The following is a 23,087-nucleotide window of genomic DNA, read 5'->3' as shown; positions in this document are numbered from 1 at the left end:
GTAGCTTGATTGGTGGCCGTGCCCCGCGCCAGGCGCAGGGATTGGGCAGAGGAGGCTGTGACGAAAATTGGACCCTGCCCTGTAAAGAAGGGAGGAGAGAAAGAGGGGGGAGAAGGGGGGGCGAAGGGGAGGGGACTTGGGAGGCGGGTCCCGGCGCTGTGCTCGCGCCCCTAGCGCGCCAGTCCCCGGGCTGCAGGGAGCGCAGCGCGCGCGGCCCGGGCCCCGGCCACCGGACGCTCTACCGGACACGACCCTCTCTGGAGCTTGGACAGCTGCCCACCTTGGACTCTGCACCGGACACTGCCCCCCACAGGGCTGGACACTACAACGGACACTACTTCCCAGCTCCGGACATTGCTCCATCTTTCCCTCTGGGTTCTGGACGCTTTTCCCCCTCCCCCTTCGGGGGCCCAGACACTGAGCCCCCCGCAGGCTCTAGCTAACAGCCCCTTGTACCCCAGCGCCAGACACTGCCTCCTCCCGGTTCCCTTCTCCCTTCCCCTCCACCCGCCTCATCTTTCCTCCCGTTCGGGTCGGAGCACCGCCAGTTTTACGACCCCCTGCAGCTCGGCCGCCGGCTGCCGGCTCTCCCATCCCCCGGCTGCTCGCCCGGATGCCTCTCCCCGGGGGATTGTGGTGGCTTCTCTGCTGCCGTCGAGGCTTTACTCTTCTGCACCGGGACTACGGGGACGGCGAGCTTAGCGGGGACGGAGACGAGGACGAGGACGAGGAGACCTTTGAACTACGGACCCCAAGTCCAGCGGGCGGCGGGAGGGTAAGTCCTGGGGGTTTGAAGCCTGGTCTCAATCCCTCTCCCTACCGCCGGCCGTCACGCCGGGTCCTGCTCCAGACTCCAGCCAAACACCGCGCTCCGGGCAGGCGGGCGTGGGAGAGGATTTTGCCTAGGGGTCAGGAGTCCCCGGGAGCCTGCCGACTTGGATGTGCCTGTGGGCCTCGCGCTGGGTGCTGTCCACCTGCTGGGGCCCTGAGGCAGGGAGGCGTCACGCGTGGCCCGACCTGGCCCTGCCTCTCCCTTCCCCGCCGGGCCCGCGTCCCATCCCATCTCCTTCCGCCTCCGCCAGCGCCGAGGAATGTGGAGAGGCCGGCTGGGCGGCTCGGACGCCTGGGTCCTCTGCGCTCCGAGGTCGTAAGCGCTGGGCCTCGATGCGGGAGCTCCCACCTCGAGGACCTGGGCAAGGGGTGACCGCCTCCTCAGATTAGGGTCCGTGGCGGGGACCCCCAGAGGGAACTGGGGGGGCCAGAACTCTTCGAGGACCCTTCGTCATTAACCTCAGGACAGAACCCTCGGCCCACCCTGGTGAGCCTCCTTGGGAATCCCGAGGGGATGGTGAGCAACAGCCGTCTCCCAGATTCCGTCGCATCTCCTCGTGGGGAAACTGAGGCACCACTGGTGTGGGAGACCTCCTTCCCCTGACGTCCCCTCTCTGATTCCCCCGCAGACTGGCAACCAGACTTCCCAGTGCAATGGCCTGGGTCAGGCTCCCATCCCCCGCTCAGGGGTCCCCAGCAGGCCCGGTGGCTCCGTGCCCGGGTGGGGCGGGCTGCTCCGCCGCCAGGGCCGGCGCCAGCACCTGGCGGAGGCGGAGGTCGGATAAATATAGAGGGGGGGGGGAGGGAGGGAAACAGGACTGCGATTAGGGGAATTGGTCTAAGTGGTCAGCACCTGCCCTCTGTGGTGGGGTGGCCAGGAGCCCCTTTCAGACCCTCCAGAAAACGGGTGGATCTCTCTGCCTTAGGAACACACAGGACCCAGGCGTCCCCAAGCTTCTAGGCCGGGCAGGGTCGGCTCTGTGAGTCAGGCCATTGCTTCCCTCACGCTCCACCTCCACCCCCCTCCCCGGAGCTTGGGGACAGGTGTCCCTGGCCCCCCCTCCCCCACCTTCCCCTCTTGGCTTTAGCAGTCTTCTCGCAATGGGACGATGGAACAGCTCCTGCCTGACCTGGCTCCTGGATGGGTTTGTGGCCTCTCTCAGACCCCAGTCTACAGTTGAAGTTCGAAGGCATGGGGGGTGGGGGAGGCGCAAAACCTCCTATGGCATCTCCCCCTGAGAGTGTGTACCATTCCTTAGCCTGGCCAGCCCTTCCTGAGCCCAGCGAAGGGACAGGGTCTCTGATGACATTGAGTCTCAGTGGTGTCTGTGGGAGGGCATAAAAGCTCTTGGAGAAAGTCCTAGGGACCCTCTTCCCTTCACTCACCTCTGTGCCCACTTCCTGCCTGCCCCCCCCCCAGCCCACAAGGGAAAATGAGGGGGAGGGGGTGACTTGGAACCTGCCAGAGCAAGAAGAGATTTCATCCACCTCTCCCTTTTCAAAGGTCGGGAGCTAAGGCCCAAAGACGGAAGGGGACTTGAAGGTTCCTCTCTTACATCCCTGGGCAGTTAGTGCTAGACTTGTTATCAGAACCAGGTCTCCTGACTCCCGGTCCAGGGCTCTTTCTACGCCACCAAACCCCTGCGTGCATCTTTGAAGTGTAACCCCGACAAGGCTTTTTAGCTCCAGCTGTGCGAGCCCCGCGATTTCAGAAGCGCCATCCCAGTCAGGACCGCTCCTTGCTTCTTCAATCCCCTGAGCAGCACTGTCCTGGGGCCGAGCCTTGCGCATCCCGAGAGGAGGGCTCTGACCCTGAGCCTCTTTTCCCAGGGCCCCTTGGACGTGACGCTGACTCAGCCGGTGAGGAGCGGGCCGATCTCAGACAGGTGAGCACCTCCTCCGCATCCCGCGGTCGGGAGACCCCAGCCCGTCCCCAGGACCCCCATCGCCGCCGCCTTCCCTCTCGCGATTGTGCAATAAGGGAGAGTCCTTACGCCGGACGCTGTGGTTTGGCTGGGGTCCCGAGGGGGCGGTCCGGCTGGGGGCGCCGGGAGGAAGGGGGGGTCCGGGCTATTTTTGGTGAGAAGTCAGACCGGCCCAGCAGTTCCCACAGCCTGGGGGAGGGGTGCCCAGCCCGGGAGCAGGCACCCCTTGCTGTCTGGGGAACCCCTATTGAGGAGCCCCCTGGAGGCGCGGTACAGGACGGGCAGCCCCGCCCAACCCTTCCTCCCCTCTGGCCCAGGCTGCAGAGCTGGGAGGAGACGCGGAGCCTCATCCCGGAGAAGGGGCCGCTGGAGGACGACGCGGATGTTGTGGTGAAAGGTGAGGACCCACCTCAGGCGTTCTGGGTGCCCCTCAGTCCCCAGACTCCTGGGGATAATGTCTTCGCCCGCTGGTCCCCTCCCCCCAGGTTGGTTGTACCGCGAGCCCCGCGGACGAGGGCCTCGGCCCTGGTTGCCCCCGCGCCGGGCCTGGTTCGTGCTCACCCGGGACTCCCTGGACCAGTTCAGCAGCAGCGGGAAGGGGGCGCGGCGCTTGGGGAGCCTCGTGCTCACCAGCCTGTGCTCGGTGACCGGCCCGGAGCGCAGGCCCAAGGAGACGGGTGAGCCTGTGTGAGAATTCCCCCACCTCCCCGGGTAATGGCCCCAGCTGGCCCTGATGGCCCTCCACGGCCTCTCTCTCCCGCAGGTCTGTGGTTAGTGACCGTGTCTGGCCGGAAGCATAGTGTCCGGCTCTGCTCCCCGCGTCAGGCCGAAGCTGAGCGCTGGGGGGTGGCGCTGCGAGAAGTGATCGCCTCCAAGGCGCCGCTGGAGACCCCCACCCAGTTGCTGCTCAGGGACATTCAGGTAGGAGAGGGGGGACTCCGTTGAGAAAGAGGAGGGTGGTGGGCCCAGCAGCTTTCCGGATTCATGGGGAGCCCCCTTCTCCATCACCGTGACTCTTTCCTTGGCCTCTAGGAGAGTTGCGGGGATCCAGAGGCCGTGGCCCTCATTTACCGCCGGAACCCTATTCTGAGGCACACCAGTGGGGCCCTGTATGCCCCACTTCTGCCCCTGCCCTATGGAGCCAGCGCCCCAGGTGAGTGGTGCCAGTGGCCCAATCCCTTGGATGGGGGATCTGAATGCCTCACCTGAGACCTAGGAGTACTCAGGGGACCTACCCAGCCCCCCCCCCCCTTTTCAAGGAGGAAGCTGAAACCAGAAGCTGAGCAGACTGATATGCAGGGTGGCAGGGTGGGAAGCCATCACACACAAAAAAAGGCCCCCTTTGACCTTTTTTTAATAGCAAAGGTGGAAACTGATTGAGAAACAAGCCCAGACTCCCACGTGGGGAGGGGGAAAGAGTCCCCTGACCTTTTTTTCTGACTACTGGTGTTCTTTCACGAGTTTTTACCGTTTTCTATTCTTTTATTATGCCCTTGAGACCATGCCATACTACCTTGACAAGTGGTGGGAAAGCCACCACTTTGGGAGAATGTGCTCACCTCATCCAGCTGTTTCTCCCCAAATGGGATCAGTGACTGGCCCCGGCCCTAAAGCTAGAGGGGTCAAGGGAGTGGGGAGCAGAACCCTGGTCTTCTGACTTCCAGTCCAGCCTGTTTTCTGGCCCATGGTGATGGCTCTCTGTGCCCAATTACAGAACCTATGTCCTTTCGTCTATCCCTCTACCTTTATAACTGCAAGTGCAGCTTTAGCAGAAGGGAAGATTCCTGGGAGGCAGGGGTTGAGAGTTTGGCTCTGTGGGGACCATTGCTTTCCCTTCACTCTTCCTGTCGTTCGTACTCTCCCTTCCTTGCCACCCTCTGTCCCCTTACACTCCCTCCGACCTCCCCTGGTTCATGCTTTCCTCCCAGGGCTCAGCTCTGTGTCCCCTCTCCAAACCGTCCCTCCGCACCCGCCCTCCTGCAGGTCCTGGCTACGCACCCTTGCGTGAGGAGGCGGTCCGGCTGTTCCTGGCGCTGCAGGCCCTGGAGGGGGCGCGGCGCCCCGGGCCCCTGATGCAGGGTGTACTCCAGACCTGCCGGGACCTGCCCGCGCTTCGCGACGAACTCTTTCTGCAGTTGGCTAAGCAGACCTCGGGCCCCGCGGGCCCCCCTGGGCTCCCTGCTACCCAAGACCCCGCGGCCCTGCGGTACTGGCAGCTCCTCACGTGCATGAGTTGTACCTTCCGGCCTGGCGGAGCCGTACGCGGGCACCTCCTGGGACATCTGGAGAGGTGAGAGGGCTGGGGCGGGGGCAAGGCCGAGGCAGAGAGCTATAGAGCTGGGGGAGGATGACAGGCCTTTCGAAGGGTTTGGCAGATGAAGAACTTAAACCCGAAGGAGGGAAGGGATTTGCCCAAGGTCAGGCCCGAGCTCCAGACTGCTGATATGTACAATGGCTTTCTGGGAATTACAGGGTCACCTCTCACTTGCAGGCGGAGGAATTGCAAAAAGGCGCCCCCTTTGGGCGGAGGAATAGTCAAAAGGGTGCTTTTTCTTGGGGCCGATGCAGTCCAGCGCCGGGGCTTTTAGGTTGGAAAGCGGAAAGCGGCTGTATTTCAACCGGAAGAGGGACCAGGGAGACTTTGGGAAGTGGGAGGGGCAGTTCGGAGAGAGCCGCCGGGAGCCTTAGAAAGCCGTTCAGCTCCATACCCAGCGCCAGGGGTAGATACAGAGGAGCCTGTCGCTGCCTTCATGGAACTTAAGAGTTCGAGGGGAGGGAATCAACGTGATGAAATAAACTGTAAAATAAGAATGAGAGAGGGAGGGGAGTAGGAAAGCCCTCGGAGCCCTGATCTGAGGGTTCTCACCAACCCAGGACGGAGCAGGCGCTCCCGGACTCGGAGCTGGCGGAATATGCGCGCTTCATCCGCAAAGCGCTGGGCCGGACACGCGGCCGAGAGCTGGTGCCCTCGCTGGCAGAGATTTCCGCGCTGAGCCGACGGCAAGAGCTGCTGTGCACCGTGCACTGCCCGGGGGCTGGTGCCTGCCCGGTGGCCATAGACTCCCACACCACGGCGGCGGAGGTAAGACCAGAGAGAGACCCCCTGCAACTTCAGCCCTTCCCCCCAGCTTCCTATGCGTAGCTCTCCTGGGGCGCCGGCCCCAGGTTTGCCCCGAGTCTGAGAGTCATCATTTGGATAAGGGGTGTGTGTGGCAGGACTGAGACCTGAAAGACGCCTCCAGTTGGATCAGCCCCTCCAGCAGTCCTGACGAGACCCCTGAGCGGTCTGACTCTCCCCTCCAGGTTGCTCGGGAGCTGGTGGGGCGGCTGGGCTTGGCCCGAAGCCGCAACGCTTTCGCGCTGTACGAGCAGCGAGGGGCCCAGGAGCGAGCCCTGGCTGGGGGGACTCTCATGGCCGACGTGCTCACCAGGTTTGAGAAGTAAATGTCCAGCCCCAGCCCACCTCTCCGTTAGCCCATCTTCCTCTAAACTGAGGTCAGTCCTTAAGCAGACGTTTATGAGCGCTTGCCCCTTGTCCTGCATAGTAAAGCTCGCTGGTTCTAAGACGGACCCCTGTCCGCCAGCGGTTTGCAGTGGAGGTTCAAAGCTCAACTCCGAGGTCCTCTCGGCTCTGGCCCGGCTCCCAAAGCCCCTCCCCAAGCTCGGCCCGTCCCGCCCCGACCCTTGGGGGGATGGGAGCTGCCGCTGCCTCGCTCAGCGCCCGGTTCTCCATCGCAGTTTGGCGGCTGAGGAAGCCGCGGCGCTGGAAGACTCGCCGGACGCGGGTTGGAGACTGTGTCTCCGTCTGCACGGACCTCTGCGCCCCGAGGGGCTGTCCCCGGACGGTCACGAGCTGCCTTTCCTCTTTGAGCAGGTGAGGGTTTTAGCATTGACGCCCCCCAAAGGCCCCCGAGCCTGAACTCCCTTGTTGGGCCATTGCATGTCGGCGTGTGGCAACCCTGTGGGAGGCTTTACTCGAACCCAGACCTCAGATTCCTCGCCCCGAGGTGTGGGCACGATGGTCCAGCCGCCGCTGCTTCCCTGACGCCAGTGCCTCCCCGTAGGCTCACGCCCTGCTGCTGCGCGGCCGGCCTCCCCCGCCCGACGACACGCTGCGCGCCCTGGCGGCGCTGCGCCTGCAGAGCCTGCACCGGGACTTCTCCCCGAGGGCGCCCCTGCCGCGCCTGGACCGCTTGCTGCCGCCCCCGACCCCGCCGCGGGAAGACCCTCCCCGCCCGATCCCCAGGCCTCCCCCCTCCGCCGCCCTGCTGGCCGGGGCCATCTGGAGCTCGGGCCTGGCCAAGAGGCGAGCGGAGCGGGCCCGGCGCATTGGGGCCGGCCGCCCGGCGGGAAGCGTGGTCCGAGAGGGAGGAGGTGGCGCCGGCATGGCGGCTGCCGTGCTGGGCGGCTGGAAGCGGCTCCGGGGCATGGGCCGAGCTGAGGCCATGGCTGCCTACCTGGCTCTGGCGGCGCAGTGTCCAGGGTTCGGCGCTGCTCGGTATGAAGTTCTGGAGCTGAGCACGGTGAGGGGGAGACGGGAGAAGGGGACTCTGGTGGCCCAAGCCCCACACCTTTGCCCCAGAGCCAGAGGCCCCCACTGTGGGCCACTTCACCCCCAACACCCAGCACAGCTGTCCATCTCAGACCCCAGGAGTCACTGGCCCTTGGGCCCCCACATCTTTGGAGCTTTAGCCCCTCCTCCACACATTCACTATGGTTCATAGGGGGACCGGGAAACTTCCTGCTCTCAGCCATCTCTTCCCTCCAAAACTAATGCCGCAGGGGCCTCTCTTTGCACCCTGACTCTGCCTGTCTGTCCCCAGGAGCCTGGTGGGGGTGCTCCACAGAAGCTATGCCTGGGCCTGGGAGCCAAGGCCATGTCCCTCTCTCGACCCGGGGAGACAGAGCCTATCCACAGTGTCAGCTATGGTCATGTGGCCGCCTGCCAGCTAACGGGCCCCCATACCCTGGCATTGAGGGTGGGAGAGAGCCAGCTCCTCCTGCAGAGTCCCCAGGTGAGTGGGAAAGAGGGGTGTGGACTATTTAATAGAGTGACAAATACTACAAGGGAAAGGGTGTGTGACCGGAGGGGGCCATGGCATTATGTAGGATGGTCAGGAAAGTATACTCAGAGAAGGTGGCATCTAAACTAGGCATAGGAAGTTCTATGGCAGTGGTTCTCAACCTTCCTAATGCCGCGACCCTTTAATACAGTTCCTCATGTTGTGGTGACCCCCAACCATAAAATTATTTTCGTTGCTACTTCATAACTGTAATTTTGCTGCTGTTATGAATCGTAATGTAAGTATCTGATATGCAGGATGTATTTTCATTGTTACAAATTGGACATAATTAAAGCATAGTGATTAATCACAAAACCAATATGTAATTATATATGTGTTTTCCGATGGTCTTAGGCGACCCCTGTAAAAGGGTCGTTTGACCCCCAGAGGGGTCGAGACCCACAGGTTGAGAACCGCTGTTCTACGGGAACAGCATTCCAGTTAGAGGGAATAGCAAGTTCAAAGGCCCTGAGCTGAGAATTAACTTAGCTTGTTAGAGGAGCCCAAAGAAGGAAGTGTGACTGGCACATTGTGAGTGAGAGAGTGGTGATGAGGAAGGAAAGCTGGTAGGGGCAGCTCATGTAAGGCCTTGGTAAGGAGGCGGGTGGAGGGTGAGACAGGAGAACCAGTCGCCACTGCTGTATTCTGCCCTCTGCCCTTTCTTAGGTGGAAGAGATCATGCAGCTGGTGAATGCCTACTTGGCTAACCCCTCCCCTGAGAGGCCCTGCAGCAGTCCTTCTTCATGCCAAGACCTGCCAGACAGCTCCTCTCCCAGCCAGCACCCCGGCCTGGACGAGCCCCAGGGACACTCTGGCTGTTTGGGGCAGCTGCCGAAATGAGCCTGCCAAGAGGTCACGACCTCCCTTCCATCTCCAGCCTGGATCTGGACTGCTCTGAGATTTGAGGGAACGATGGACCCTTTTAGCCCTGCAGGGACAGGGCATACCCCACACCCAAGGGCAGCAATGGGTGCAGACAATTTTCTAGTTTGTTTCTTAATTTATTTGTAGAAGAGAAGCAAAAAAAAAAAAAAAAAAAATCCTTATTTACACAAACCTTTCCTGTGGGAGTTTGTCAGTGGGACAAGTTGGAGCCCCATAGCTCAGAGCTCCACCCCTGGGGACGCCCACACTCTGGGCTTTTACCAGCACTGAGGGAAGTCTGGATACCACAGGGCTCCACCCTCCTTTACTGTCTGGATTTAACCTCTTCCTGGCCAGTATGCTGCCACTGGGTGATGGGTGAGGTAGACAAGAGGGCAGTTGTGGAAGCTGGCAATTACTCTTCTTTTCTCCAATGAGTGCACAAAGGTGGCCTCCTGGTGTCCCTGAGGCCAGAGGGCAGTGAGTCATCAGGACTAGCACTACCCAGTTTCCTAACCTGCTGTCTAGCTTGAAAGGCCTAGTTAGATCCATCTGTGGTGTGCCTATTGCTTTGGGCCTGGAATGGAGAGAAACTTGGGGCAGGATAGACCCAGAAACTTCTCTGGCACAGATAAAGAGCGTGTCAGGATGGGCTCAGCCCTACTCCTGAGGTCTGTTGCTGCTTTATCAGATCAGAGTGAATGGGGTTGATTTCCTGAGGATCTGATACCCTAGGGCCGTGGTCGGCAAACTGCAGCTCAAGAGCCACATGCGACTCTTTGGCCCCTTGAGAGTGGCTCTTCCTAAGCCTTAGGAGTACCCTAATTAAGTTAATAACAATGTACCTACCTATATAGTTTAAGTTTAAAAAATTTGGCTCTCAAAAAGAAATTTCAATCATTATACTGTTGATATTTGGCTCTGTTGACTAATGAGTTTGCCGCCCACTGCTCTAGGGCACTGGGAAACTAGAGTCCCAGATTTCCTGTCCTGCTCAGAACACTGGCCCTCCTTCAGTAATCCTTACAGCCTCATTCCTGAGTAAAGGAGGCTGGAGCAACATTCATCCACCCTGGGGTAGGAGCTTAGGCATGGAGGAGATAGCAGACCTCAGTAATGAGTCCTCTATAGTCTTGAGAGTAGGACTAACTCCAGTGAAACAGCCTAGTTCTAGGCAAAGGATGTTAAGGGAAACAGACCTGCTAAGACCTGGACTAAGGGGTAAGAAGGTAGAGCAGGTAAAGGTCACCCTACCCCACTTACCTGGGCACTGGGAGGAAACATGGAGGGGCCTTCCTCATCCCTATATGGTCACAGACCAAAACCTGATTATATTCACAACCAAGCTTTATTATTTTGTTAGATGTAAACAAGCATATCTAAGGTTAGGGCATGGGAGAGGCAGTAGGGCTAGCTTCTGGGCTGGAGAGGAACCTAAAAGGGTTGCTGGTGAAGGGAATGTGGGTCAGAGGGACCAGCATGATGGGAAGGTGCTTACTATCCAGGGGAGTGGTGAGGAAGTCACTGCTCCTGGGTGCCCCAGGAGATGTAGTCTGGCCGCGTGGCTGCATGGTACTCATCGATGAGCTCCTGCACAACCTCCCTGGATCTGTCCAGCTCATCAAAGTTCTCCTTGAAGATGTCCTCCTTTCGGAACTGCTCCAGGAAGGCCTCCCGCTTCCGCAGCTTGTCGTACTGCTGGCAGGAACTTTCAAACAGCTGAAAGAGAGAAATCTCCATGATGGGAGCCAGTGCAGGATAAGGAGGTTGGATTAGATGGGGGGGGGAATGATGAAGGGGCTAGTGGAACAGAGCAGCCAAAGACCAGGAGACTAGTCTCACCGAGGAGATGCTGGTGTGGTTGGCCATCATGAGCCCACTGACCCGGTGGGCAGAGGGCAGGTAGGGAGACTTCCTGGACAGGGCCACTTGGATGCTGGCTGGGCCCCAGGGGATGAAGTTGGCCAGCTTCCGTTCCCGGATCCTCTGCAGGCTCTTGTGGACCTGGGGTGGGCACAGGGGTGGTGGTGGTCACCTCTCCTCTACCCCTGCAGGGTCCAGGGTGGAACGAAGGGGCCTCACCTACCTGAGTGGGATCCACCTCCCCCTGGATGATGTTGAGGATGGCGATGTAGCAGTGGTTGGTCTGCCGGTCCCGGCCGGTGGACACCATCACGTTCTTGGGCTGCAGCAGCCGCCTCATCACATCCAGGACCGTGGTCTTCCTCACACTGGCCACCTGAGGGGACAGTGGGCCACAGGGACCAGGCCAGCACTCAGGGCACAGTCCACAGATGCACGGACAGAGAAGAGTAGGCAACACATGTCCCCCACCAGACTGGGGGCAGTATGGCCTCCTTGGGGAGTGTCTTTAGATTCAGGCCTATACTGAGCCTCTGCTGTGGGATCAGGAATCTTAGCCTCCTCAGCTCAGCAAGCTCATGGCCCTGTGCAGGAGCATAAGCAGATCCCATACAGCCCAGACCCTGCAGGGAGCCAAAGGCAAGGCAGAGAGGAGAGCAAGTCAGCAAGGAAGTCTTACAGTCTGTGCCAGTCCCTGAGCACAGAGCCTCCTGGGGCAGCAGGGAGGAGAGAGAGGCTGGGTTAGAGGTTTCTGGGCCCGGGGCCAGTGGGGCCTGAGACACTGAGGGCTGTTCTTACCGACTGGTCTGTGGTGAGGGGGGTGTAACCAGTCATGAGGAAATGGAGCCGGGGCGTGGGAATGAGTGAGGCGATGAGGCCGATGAGGTCGTTGTTCATGTAGCCAGGGTAGCGCAGGGTGGTGGTGCTGGCTGACATGATGGTGGACACCTGGGGATAGGGATGCCATGTCATGGGTCTTGGCCTGGTTGGGGGGGTGCTCCCTTCCCCAGACAAGTGTTCCAGTCCAAGAGTCCAGGAGTGATGGCTCACCAGCTGGTTGATCTGGGAGAAAGACGGGTTCTGGATGTGCAGGCGGTCTGTGGCGATCCGGTTCAGGGCAGTGTTGTCCAGTACCACCTGGGGAGGACAGAAGAGGGTCACGGCACCTTTTTGAGGAGAAAGGGGGCAGAGAAATAAGTTATTAGCTTATCCCCTCTCTAAAGTCCAAAACGAGGAAGTAAGTGTGTTATTTTAAAAGGAATGTACTGTGTCTGGGGCATCCTGAGACACCTTTCTACCATCCAGTGCAGTCAACAAATGTTTGTTTACCCCCATGTTCCATGCACTGAGCCTGGCTCTGGAGATACCAAGGGATTAAGCAGGCATGGTCTTCCCCTTCACCCAGTCTACAGTCTAGTGGAGGGGACTACAGACTGACATTAAATATAAAACAACAGAAAAATATAGTTACTGCCTGAAATATGCACAAAGGCATTTGACCTTGACTGAGTGGTCAGGAAGGTTTATGCTAACAAAGTGACCTTTGTGCTGAAAATTTAAGCATGAGTAGGCATTAAATAAGGGGGACACGTGGAAGGATTGTGAGCAACTTGGGATCAGGTCCTTATTTCATAATTTGGGCTCCAAGGTATGGATTTGCTGGTCATCTGTTCTCTCTGCTGGGGCTCAGCAAGGGCAGGTGTATGGGCCTCCCGGTTTGGGAGGAGAACCCAAGCCCCCTTTCCTCCTCTTATGCTCACCACACAGTCTGCGTTCTGGGTCAGCCTCTTGAGTGTGAGCAGCGAGTTGTAGGGCTGGACCACCACGTCACTCATCTCGTCCTGGTTGGGAAACACTGAGTATGTCTGCACCAGCTTCTTGGGGTACCTGAGAGTGAGGAAGAAGGGAAGGGGAAGGTAGCACCATCACTGCCTATCTCTGTCTTTTCTGGGGATGACGGGCCATTCCTTTCCAAGTGTCTCCAAATTCTTATACAAAAGGGTGAGGGCAGAACTGAGTCTTCAGAGCACAGGAGCCAAAAAGGATAAGCCTCTCCCAGCCAGTGTGGCTCAGTGATTGAGCATCAACTCATGAACCAGAAGGTCACAGTTTGATTCCCTGTCAGGGCACATGCCCCGGTTTTGGGCTCTATCCCCAGTAGGGAGCCTACAGGAGGCAGCCAATCAATGATTCTCATCATTGATGTTTCCATCTCTTCCTCTCTCTGAAATCAATAAAAACATATAAAAAATAAAATCAATAAGCATATCCTCGAGTGAGGATTAAGGAAAGAAAAAAAAAAGGATAAGCCCAAAGCATCACACTCTATAGTTGCCCCCCTCTCCCTAGGTAAACTCCCCTCCCAGGAGTTACTGTTTCCGAGATGTTCCCTAGGTGGCCAGGCTCTGTTCCTACCTAGGACTCAAAGGCTAGTTGCAGGTCTTCCAGTGCAAAAGGAAAAAAGTGATTAAAAAAAAAAAAAGAAAGACATTACCAGGGAACCAGAGCTAATGCCCTCTTCCCAAACACAGGCTTTACCTGTCATTCAGTCGCTCCAGGAGGTAGGAGCCCAGGCCAGAACCCGTGCCCCCAGCGATGGAGTGGCACAGCACAAAGCCCTGCATAAGAATAGAAAGGCAGCCTCCAGGGATGTGGGAAGAGACTTCAGGCTTGTCTCACTCCCAGGCCCAACACACTCATGTCTCAAGCCTTCCTCCGTGTCCATTCAGGCTGAGGCTCCCTGGGAAAGATGACTCCTACCTGAGAAGCTGGTGCATCCAGATTAGCATCTCCTTGAGGACAAGGACTTTATTTACCTCAATATCTCACATCAGATGCTCAGTAAATGAGTTTTGACTCTAATTGCCCCCATCACACCGCCTGTTCAGGCTACCGCCTGACATTTCCCCAGCACTTTTCAGCCTTTTTGTTTTTTTCTTCAGTGGGGCAAAACCTCACCTCTAGGCTGTCACTTCCATCTGCTTCTCGATCTATGATGTCAAAAATATCTTCATGGATTTTCTCACCCTGCATAGAGACATGGGAGGGAGGATCAGGAGAAGGATTCTGGAGAGCAGAATGCTACTCAGGGACACGGCTGCCACCCTCAAGCACAGCCTCAGCTGTGGCCCTCAACTCAGAAAAGCTACTTTGCAAATAATTTGCAGTTTGCATAAACCTCTCCCAGGCTATCCCTCTTGTCAGGGTATCCCTTTGTCTCCTTTTTATTGTTAATTTAGTCTAATTATATCCCCAGGCTGCTTGAGCCTGCCTTGCCTAAGGGAGGGAACATCAAGGGTTTCTGGGATGGCCAACTGAATACCTGGGAGAATCCACTGGCCCAGTTGTTGCCAGCTCCTCCTCCGTGCTCTGACAGGTAGATGTTCTCTGGGTTGTAGAGCTTGGCGTAGGGGGAGTTGAGGATGGAGTGGATCACCCGGGGCTCCAGGTCCAGCAGCACAGCCCTGGGGATGTAGTGCTCATCGTCTGCCTGTCAAAGGGAGTCCAAGAGGGGGCCCACTCAGCAAAGGCCTGCCCAGTCCTCTGTCCTCCCAACTGTGGCTCCTGCCTGCCCTCCCTCAAGCCAGCCACCCTGGCCCCTCTACCCAGCGGGATTGCCCAAGACCAGGCGGTTACCCGCCCCTTCAAGCCCCCTGGCCAGCTCGCTGGAGCACCTGATAGAAAAAGACGTCCTTGCGGTCAGTGCCCTCGGTGGCGAATTCCTCCACGATGCCCTCAGGGCTGATCCCATGCTCTGCGCACAGTTGTTTCCAGAACTCGAACCCAACTGGGGAATGGGGAGAGATGCTGGGTCTGCTAGCGTCATAGGCCTCACAAGCCCAGGGTTGGGCGCACGGGCTGTCACACTCAGGCTGGATCCAAAACCCCTGGTCTGGGAGCCTTCACAGCCCAGGGCTGGAAGCGTAGCGCTGGGGCTGGGGCTGGGGCTGGTTCATCATGCGCAGTAGGGCGGGTGGGGGGTGGGGGGTGGGGTCATGGGAGAGAAAGGACAACAAAAGGATGCCAAGCATTTGAGTGGGACCCAGAGAGGCAGACCCGAGACTGGAGGGGCCCGGCGCGCGCTCGCTCACTCTGGTTGCCGCACTGGCCCAGCTGCAGGGTGATGATCTCCCGGGGCATCGCTCTTCAGACGCGGGCGCGCCAGCCCGGCCCGGAGGGAGTCGCGGCACAGACGGAAGCCTGGCAGCCGGACACGCAGGACGTGGGCAGCGCGCGCTCTCTCCGTCTTTTGACGCGGGTGCTCGGTTTGCGCGTGTGCAGTGCAGGTCTCCACGTGGCCGGCGGGCCGGGATGCCCAACCTGGGCATCATTAACCCCACAACACTTGCAGCTGGAATCCGGCACAGGCGCATAGTGAGGCCACGCCTCCTCCTGCCCACCCAACCTCAGCTCTGCGCCTGCGCGGTGAGCCTAGCCAGGGCTGCAGGGCTGCGTGCGTCTCTGGTGCAGGGCAGGGGGACGGAGGTGGGGGTGGGGTGGGTAGGGGGAAGGCGGGCGAAGGTTTGCGCGGGGAGCCGAGGCCCAGGTGCGGGGGTGGGGGGGGGTGGGGGGGGGGGTCAGCTGCGCTGTCTAGATAGGTCAGCGGCTCTGCTAGCTGGAGGGGCTGGATTCAAGGCAATGTTCTTTAATTTTTGTTTTTAAATTAAATATACCTAACTTGAAATTTACCATTTTAATAATTTAAATGTATAGTTTATGGCATAAAGTACATACACATTATTCTGTAACTATCACTACCGTTCAAGTCCAGAATTTTGTCATCTTTTCAAACTGAAACACTGTACTCATCAAACAACCCAACCCAAATCACCATTCTACTTTCTGCCTCTATGATTTTTGACTACTCTAGGTATCGCATATAAGTGGGATCATACAGTTTTTGTCCTTTTGTGTCTGGCTTACTTCACCTACCATAATGTCTCTAGGGTTACTTCATGTTGTAGCATGTCAAAATTTCATTCCTTTTTAAGGCTGTATAATATTCCATTGTATGTATATACCACATTTTATGTTTATCCATTCATCTGTTGCTATGAATATGGGTGTACAAATACCTGAGTCTCTGCTTTCAGTTCTTCTGGGTCTATACCCAGAAGTAAAATTACTGAATTATATGGTAATTTCATGTTTAATTTTTTGAGCAGTTGCCATACCATTTTCCACAGTGCTGCACCATTTTACATTCCCACCAGCAATGCACAAGGGTTCCAGTTTCTCCACATCCTTGCTACTTTCTGTTCTTTGTGTTTTGTTTGGTTGTTTTAATTCTCACCTGAGGATATTTTTTCCATTGATTTTTCAGAGATAGTGGAAGGAAAGGAGGGAAGAGGAGAGAAGGAGAGAGAAACATCATTGTGAGAGAGATACCCCAATTGGTTGCCTCCCACACACGCCCCCACTGGGGCTGGAACCTGCAACCCGGTATGTGCCCTTGGTCGGGAATTGAACCCACAACCTTTTGGTTCTGGGGAGCCACACTGGCCAGGGATTTTTTTTTTTTTTTTTTTTAGTAATAATAGCTATCTTAATAAGTGTAAAATGGTATCTCATGTGGTTTCTATTATATTTTATTATTATTTTAAAATATATTTTTATTGATTTCAGAGAGGAAGGGAGAGGGAGAGAGAAATAGAAACATCAACGATGAGAAAGAATCATTGATCGGCTGCCTCCTGCACACCCCTGGCATGTGCCCTGACCAGAATGGAACTGTGACCTCCAGGTTCACAGGTCGATGCCACGCCGCCGGCGGGACTAATTTCCACTTATGAGCACAATTGAAGTTGATTGTTCTCTCATTACTAACCTTTTGGAATTGCCTGTTCATATCCTTTGCCCATTTATTTTTCTTTTTTTCTTATTTATTGAATTTTGGGGGGAGACACAGAAAGGGGGGAAGGAACAAAGGGAAAGAGGGAGAGAGAGACAGACAGACAGACAGACATTGGTTCTTCCACTTATTTAAACATTCATTGGTTGATTCTTGCATGTGCCCTGACTGGGGGTGGTGTGTGGGGATAATGCTCTCACCAGCGGAGCTAGGTAGGGAGCCGGGGCTGCCCATTTTCTATTTGTGTGGAGTGACCCATCCTTTCCTTCTGTTGTCAGTGTTGTACACCTTGTTGAAGAAACCTTCCCCGCTCCCGGCGTCGCAGAGCTGTCTGCTGAGCCTTCTCGCGGAGGTCCCCTCGGGGTCTCCCTAGCTCGCAGTAGGTCTTCAGTTCATCTGGAACTTATCTGAACTTTGCTGTCAGGTAAGGATCTACTTTATCTTTTCCATAGAAGGCCCGGTGTCTCGGAACCAGTTGTTGAAGCGTCCTCGCCCTCATCCTCAGAGCACGCCCGCCTCGCCCCGCGATGGGCCGCCCCGGCTCCGCGGGCTGCCCGTCCCCGTCCGGCTGGCTTGCGCCCGGAACCGCAGCCGAAGCGCTGGCGAAAGCGCCGCCGCCAGAGTCAGGCGCAGACGAGGTTGTTTTTTTTTGTTGTTTGGTTTGGTTTTTGCTCTCTCTCTTTTTATGAGAACTCGGCCGCCTTCCAGCGCCAGCCGCCAGGAACCCTCCGGGCTTCTTCCGACGGCTCGGGCTCGCCCCGCGCCCCGCCCTTCCCGCCCCGCCCGCGGGCCTCCCCGGCGCTTCCTCCCGCTCCCGCCCGGCGGCCCGGGGGAGGCCGGCCGCTGCGCCCTTCGGGGCGGGTCTGAGCGCTGCCTTCCAGTGTGCGGGTGGCCGGCGCTCCGTCCTCACCCGCGGGCTCCCCGCCCCCAGCCGCGCCGGCGGGGCGGGCGGCCCTGAGGCTGTGCCAGGCCCCTCTCTGGTCTGCCCGGTGAAGGGCACGGTCCGGAGAGGAGAGTAACCTGGCCAGGCCGCCCTCCCGGGGGGTCTGGAGCGGCTGTTTGCTCCCTGGAGAAGAATAGCCGTCAGCAGCGTAGGGGCACTGGTGAAACACGAGAGTCTAATTTTAGCCTTTTCTTAGGCTGCATAGCAGTGCCTCGCTCCTCCCTCTCGTTTCCCAGAAGTGGGACAACATCCTTCAAATCCCAGTTTATAAGCAAACAGGTTAGAACGTGTGAATTTATCTGAGTTGGAGAAGTTGCAGGGTAAGTTTCCCTTACGAAGCCAACGCTGACGGGGGGCTGGGGGGGGGGGGGCTCCTATTCTGCAGACGTGGGTAGGAGACAGATGCTGATGGACGTTAGGAGAGCTGGACCGAAATGCTCCTGGTCATCCGCAGACCGTTTCCCATTTCTGCTGAGAATGACCAGTGCCTATCTGTTAAAGGAGATGAGCTCCCAGCCCCACGCCACACTCAGAGACAACGCTCAGCACATATTAGCCATAGTTACGATTATCCCCGGATGCAGCCGGAACTGAAGAATAGCTTGGCTGCTCTTACCCATAAAGACTCTTCTGCAGAGTTAAAAGCAAAATGAGCGGTTGCTTTAAATAAATGTTAAAAAATTAAAACCCTAATTATTTGTCACAATCCTGCAGATACAGTTTCAGGTCCAAAACCTTATTGAGGTGTAGCAAAAGGCCCAGGTTCCTGATCTTACTCATGGGTTTCATATCCAGGGTCTCAAGGTCATTACCAGTGACTTGATTATTGAGCAGTCTGCCTATAATATAAACGTAACATTTGTGAACTAACCAGTTGATTAAATGGCCTAAGCCTTTATTTCCAGGTTGAAAAAAAAAAAAAACAACCCAAAACATTATTTTGGCTGCACCTTCATTTCTAGCCTTTCCTGGACACCTGGCCTGCAGTGTGTCAGGAGCTCAGGTATGCTGAGAGGTAAGGGGGCAGAGGTGTGAGGTAGGGACATGAGGATGTGTCTCAGGAAGTGGGAGGAAGAGAGTTAGTTAACGCAGCTCTCGATCTTGATACTGGGGTCCTATACAATAGGGAGTTTCAAAAGGAAACCCAGGAACATTTCAAACCACGAAGCTGAAGCCCTTTATGTGAAGGAAGCTGCGCTAAATTCACATTTTGGTTATGAAATAGAACAGCACAGGCTATTTTAAGAATATTTATAATATCTAGTGTTGATGAGGATTTTGAGAAGTGGGTGCCTTTATATACTATGCTTATGCATTGTTGGTCGTCATATAACTGGATACATTCTGGAGGATACATTGGCAGTTCTCTGAATGTGTACAATGCACATAACCTTTGACTCAGCAATTCCACTTGTCAGGAGCCATTTGTAAGAAATATAAAGTAGAACTCTCATTGGCCTGGAAAGGTGGACAACATATGGTAGGTGACAAAAATAAGTTACAGAACAATGTGCTTGGTCTCATCCCTTATGACAAAACAAAAATGAAAGTATTTTTGAGTATATGTGGGAGGGAAAAAATAAAAGAAAGGTGTGTGCTGAAGGAACTGAGGGTATGGACGCAGCAGCATGTGACAGGCCAGGTGTGGAGGAAGCCATGTTGAGTTTAGGGTGAACAGGCAGTGAACCGGAGAAGTCAGCAAGGACCAGACCTGGATGTGCCTTGCCGAATGGGAAGCTGTTGAAGGATCCTGACCAGAGCTGGGACAGAATCAGATTTGCATTGTATTATTATTTTTAAATATGTTTTTATTGATTTCAAGAGGGAGGAAGAAAGAGAGAGGGATAGAAACATCAATGATGAGACAGGATCATTGATCGGCTGCCTCCTGCACGCCCCCCCACTGGGGATTGAGCCCGCAACCGGGGCATGTGCCCTGACCAGAATCGAACTGTGACCTCCTGGTTCATGTGTTGACACTCAACCACTGAGCAACACTGGCTGGGCAAGATTTGCATTTTGGAATGATCCCTCTGGCATCATTGAAACAGGCATGGCTTGAGTGGAGCAAGAGGCCAAGTTGCCAGCCAGGCCTGAAGTAAAGAGGGCCCTGGGCAAGGATGGAGAGGGATGGACAGGTTCTAGAGACACTGAGAGGAGAGAATCTATAGGAGTTCAAGATGACTGAACATGTAATGGGGGTAAGGGAGAGGGAAGGGTCAGAGCTGACAGATTTCAATCTTGGGATGTTGGGTGAAGGTAGAGCCATTTACTGAGACACAGGGAATTCAGAAGGAACATGTATGCACCCGAGTTTGAGAAGCCTGATGGAGGTAGGAGACCAGTAGGCCACAGACACACAGGCCCAGAGCTAAGGAGTGAGGTCTAAGTGGAGAGCCAGCTGTAGCCAGGAGGCAGTTAAAGCCATCGGGAGAATGAATGGTATGGGATGGTCCTATATTGTACAGGACTGGAATAAAACCTAACAGAATACAACACTTAAGGGGTAGAAAGAAAAATGCAAGAGCAGCCCTGGCCAGTATGCTCAGTAGTTGGAGCATTGGCCTGTGCACCGAAGGATTGCAGGTTTGATTCCTGCCCCTGGTTGGGGCGCATGCAGGAGGCAACCAGTTGATGTGTCTCTCTCTCACGTGGATTTTTTTTTCTCTCTCTCTCTCCCTCTTCCTCCCTTCTACTCTCTCTAAAGAGAAATGAAGAGGAAAAAAAAAAGCAGGAGCAAAAAAGAAAAAAAAAAACCTTCAACAGAACAGAAGAAACACTAGTGCAAAGTGAGGGTTGATTGCTTACCTTCTTCATTCCTGGCAGAACCTGGATTTTGTTCTGCACTTCACCCTTCCAGCAGTAAATCCTCATTAATCCAACCCAATGTGGTTATCACAGTTTTCTTGCCAGGGGCTGGTTTAGGAGGGGGCATATGATACAATTCAGGTCAATGAAATATGAGGAAAGACTGCTGGGGGCTCACAGGTTAAATATATAGGAAGAGACACACTCTCTTCTTCGGCTGCAGGTTGTCACTTTTGGATATGGCACTAAGAACTGCTGTCTTTTAAACTGTGCAGAGAGCACCTTGGGGATGAACCATCATGCTGGGGCTGGTCAGAGCAGAAAGATAGAAAGTATGTGGGCCCCTGATGACACCGCTGAGCCATCAGATTAATCAGCCCTGGAGATGCCCCAAATCCGGACCTCTTCAAATGTGGGATGTGCGTTTCCTTGTGGCGTATGCCAGTGGTTTTCAACCGGTGTGCCAGAAGAAGTTTGAAAACGTGCAATCCCTGACTATTTAGTCAGGAGCACTGACCCCTTTTCCCTTAGATTGTCAAATAAAACAATGACAAAGCTTTGTGCAGTGGCACTATTGTTAGCCAATGAAGTTTATCCAAGGCGCGATTATTGCTAATTGAAAGAAAAAGATATGACAGTCGCCAGCACAATAGCTGTCTGGTGTGAATGAATCAAAATGATACCAATTTTCTTGTCAGATTGGCAATATATATATATTTTTGGTGTACCACAGAATTTTACTAATTACTTTGTGTGCTATGAGATGAAAATGGTTGAAAATCACTGGTTAAAGCTATTAAATTTGGACTCTTAACTTTTTACTTATAGCTGAAGACACAGACAAGGGGAAGGATAGTGCGGAAGCCTAGGAAGGAGAAATTTCCAAAGAGGTGGCATCAGAGACTGGAGGGAGTTGGAGTAAAATGGAGATGGGAAAGGAACCTTTGACTATGGGTGAACATGGTGACTTTGGTGAGGAGAGTAACCATGAGAGAAAAAAACAGATTCCAAAAGGTTACTTACCCTTATTCATAGTTGGCACTCATGGAGACCTGAGGAATCATAAAATAGAGACATGAATGGAAAATAAGGAGGTGAACAGGGACTATATAGACTTTAAAACTGGGGCCCACAGGTCCCCTCCAAAGATCTGTGGATAAAGTGCAGGGGATCCATTCATTTAAATGGGAAACATTTTGATTGTTCACTCACCGCCAACCAAAATGTAGCCTTTCCTTCCATTAGAACTGCAGGCATCACACCTCAGTAGTATTAGCAGCACCTGTGACTTTGCCACCGATAAAAATCACAGCTATTTTAATATGACATTACAATTTGATGCATATGTTGCAAAATATTGTTTATAGTCATCACTACTTGAAGACATAGGATATCCACTTCAAGATTTTTTGTTTAATGCATTAATAATGGGCACACAAAAATAAAAGAAAGAAGCACATGTAGTACCATGTCACAACTTTTAAGAATATATTGTGACAACTGCATTTCAATATAATTGGTTACCATGGTAATTCTATGAATATTGTTGCATGCACTAAAAAACATGATCTGCCAGACTGCCAGAGGCTTTCTCAGTGTGAACAAGGTTAAAGACTCCAACCGTAAAGGCAAAGAGAGAAGGGGAGATTTGTACCCCAGAAATGGGAGTGCAGTGTATTAGGAACATGGCTTTTTAGAACATAGGAGAGACTTCCATATTGAAATACTGAAGGGACAGAGAGAGGACTTTGAGAGCCGAGGTCCCTGAGGATGTTGGAGCTATTTGGATGCAGGGCTCAGGTGGAGGGATTAATACAGGAAGGAAACTTTTCCCACAGTAAAAGGGAGGAAAGGATGAGTGTAGATAAAAATAAGTGTTTTCAGTGGGGTGGGAGTGGGGGCAGGAAGTTGAGGGGGATTCTGCCTGAGGGCTTCTATTTTCACAGTGAGGTAGGAGTGAAGTTATCTGCTGAGAGTGAGAATGGAAGGGGAGGTGACAAAGGTAGGGAACAGAAAAGAGGACCAACAAGGACAAGTAGAAGGGCTACCCGGTCAGTGGGTGGAGCGGGGTGGGGCAGTGAGAGGCCATTGGGTCGTCATGGCAACAGTCTGTGTGGGTGTGCGTGTAGGAGTCAGGGCAGAAAGTCAACTAGAGCCAGGGCTGGAATTTTACCAGGAGAATCAGGTGAAGAACAGGAATAAAGGAAGGATGGATCAAATTGTCCAGGCTGCGTGGAAGGAATGTGAAGCTAGGAAGGGCTGATAGCTTAGGAGAGTGAAGTCAACATTGGGAAGAAGAATGGGAATGAGAAAGCGGAGATGCAGGAACTGGTGGTCCAAGAGTGAACCAGTCCAGTTTAAGGGTGAGGAGTGGTTGCTGAGGTCTGTCCACAGAGTGTGGTGACGAGCAGAGAAGTAGTAAAGGGCATTGGAGATGAGGAGGTCAAGGAACAGACAGTCCCGTCAGGACCATCCTTATGGATGTCGAAGTTCTCTAGGATGAAGGTGAGGCTTGGAGTGCAGAGGAAAGTCTGAAGAGTGTGGAAGAGTGATTTGAAAGTTGGTAGTAGTAGAGTGTGGTGGTGTTGGATAACGTGGGCCTCAAAGGAGGAGGAGGGTAAATAGTAAGGTAAATAGTAATTGTTTAAAAGTATCAATGAAGAGAGAAAGGAATGCCTACCCACCCATGCCCCTGCTGTGTAGCCAGGGCTTCACACAAAATAGCTCACCTTTTTAAGAGGCCTGAGAGTATCATACAATTTGGACTATACATGTTCTAGTACAGTGGTTTCCAACCCCAGAAAACAGTTTCCTCCCATGCCCCACCCCAACCAGGGGACATCTACAAACCAGCAGAGGCCTGTTTGGTTTCACACAGTGGTGAGGGTGGACAATGCTGGCATTTGGTACAGAGAGCAGAGATGGTAAATGGCCTGCAG

General features: G+C 54.8%; 2 protein-coding genes across 3 annotated transcripts; one reads left to right on the top strand and one right to left on the bottom strand.

The window, feature by feature from the left end:
• Nucleotides 1-613: 613 nt before the first annotated feature.
• PLEKHH3 (pleckstrin homology, MyTH4 and FERM domain containing H3) lies at nucleotides 614-8,839 on the top strand (the record flags this gene model as incomplete). Its single annotated transcript, XM_081109456.1, has 13 exons — nucleotides 614-775; nucleotides 2,662-2,717; nucleotides 3,074-3,153; nucleotides 3,242-3,433; nucleotides 3,520-3,677; nucleotides 3,789-3,909; nucleotides 4,740-5,046; nucleotides 5,631-5,838; nucleotides 6,060-6,187; nucleotides 6,495-6,630; nucleotides 6,821-7,279; nucleotides 7,580-7,771; nucleotides 8,486-8,839. 13 exons carry the CDS (start codon nucleotides 614-616, stop codon nucleotides 8,657-8,659), a joined length of 2,373 nt encoding a protein of 790 aa, XP_080965582.1. The 3' UTR covers nucleotides 8,660-8,839.
• Nucleotides 8,827-14,954, bottom strand: LOC308532152 (tubulin gamma-2 chain). 2 transcript variants are annotated; one of them, XM_081109440.1, is made up of 11 exons: nucleotides 14,638-14,954; nucleotides 14,221-14,333; nucleotides 13,869-14,036; nucleotides 13,505-13,573; nucleotides 13,085-13,164; nucleotides 12,307-12,433; nucleotides 11,597-11,683; nucleotides 11,345-11,494; nucleotides 10,770-10,922; nucleotides 10,526-10,687; nucleotides 8,827-10,402 (listed from the first exon to the last, which is right to left on the bottom strand). In XM_081109440.1, exons 1-11 carry the CDS (start codon nucleotides 14,684-14,686, stop codon nucleotides 10,205-10,207), a joined length of 1,356 nt encoding a protein of 451 aa, XP_080965566.1. In that variant the 5' UTR covers nucleotides 14,687-14,954; the 3' UTR covers nucleotides 8,827-10,204. The 2 variants fall into 2 exon arrangements, with proteins under 2 accessions (XP_080965566.1, XP_080965567.1); XM_081109441.1 differs by lacking the exon at nucleotides 11,345-11,494 and having other exon boundaries at nucleotides 14,638-14,922.
• Nucleotides 14,955-23,087: the final 8,133 nt, after the last annotated feature.

Source organism: Myotis nattereri (genome assembly GCF_964212035.1).
Source record: "Myotis nattereri genome assembly, chromosome: 16".
Classification (NCBI taxonomy): Eukaryota; Metazoa; Chordata; class Mammalia; order Chiroptera; family Vespertilionidae; genus Myotis; species Myotis nattereri.
This window is presented reverse-complemented; position numbering and strand designations above follow the sequence as displayed.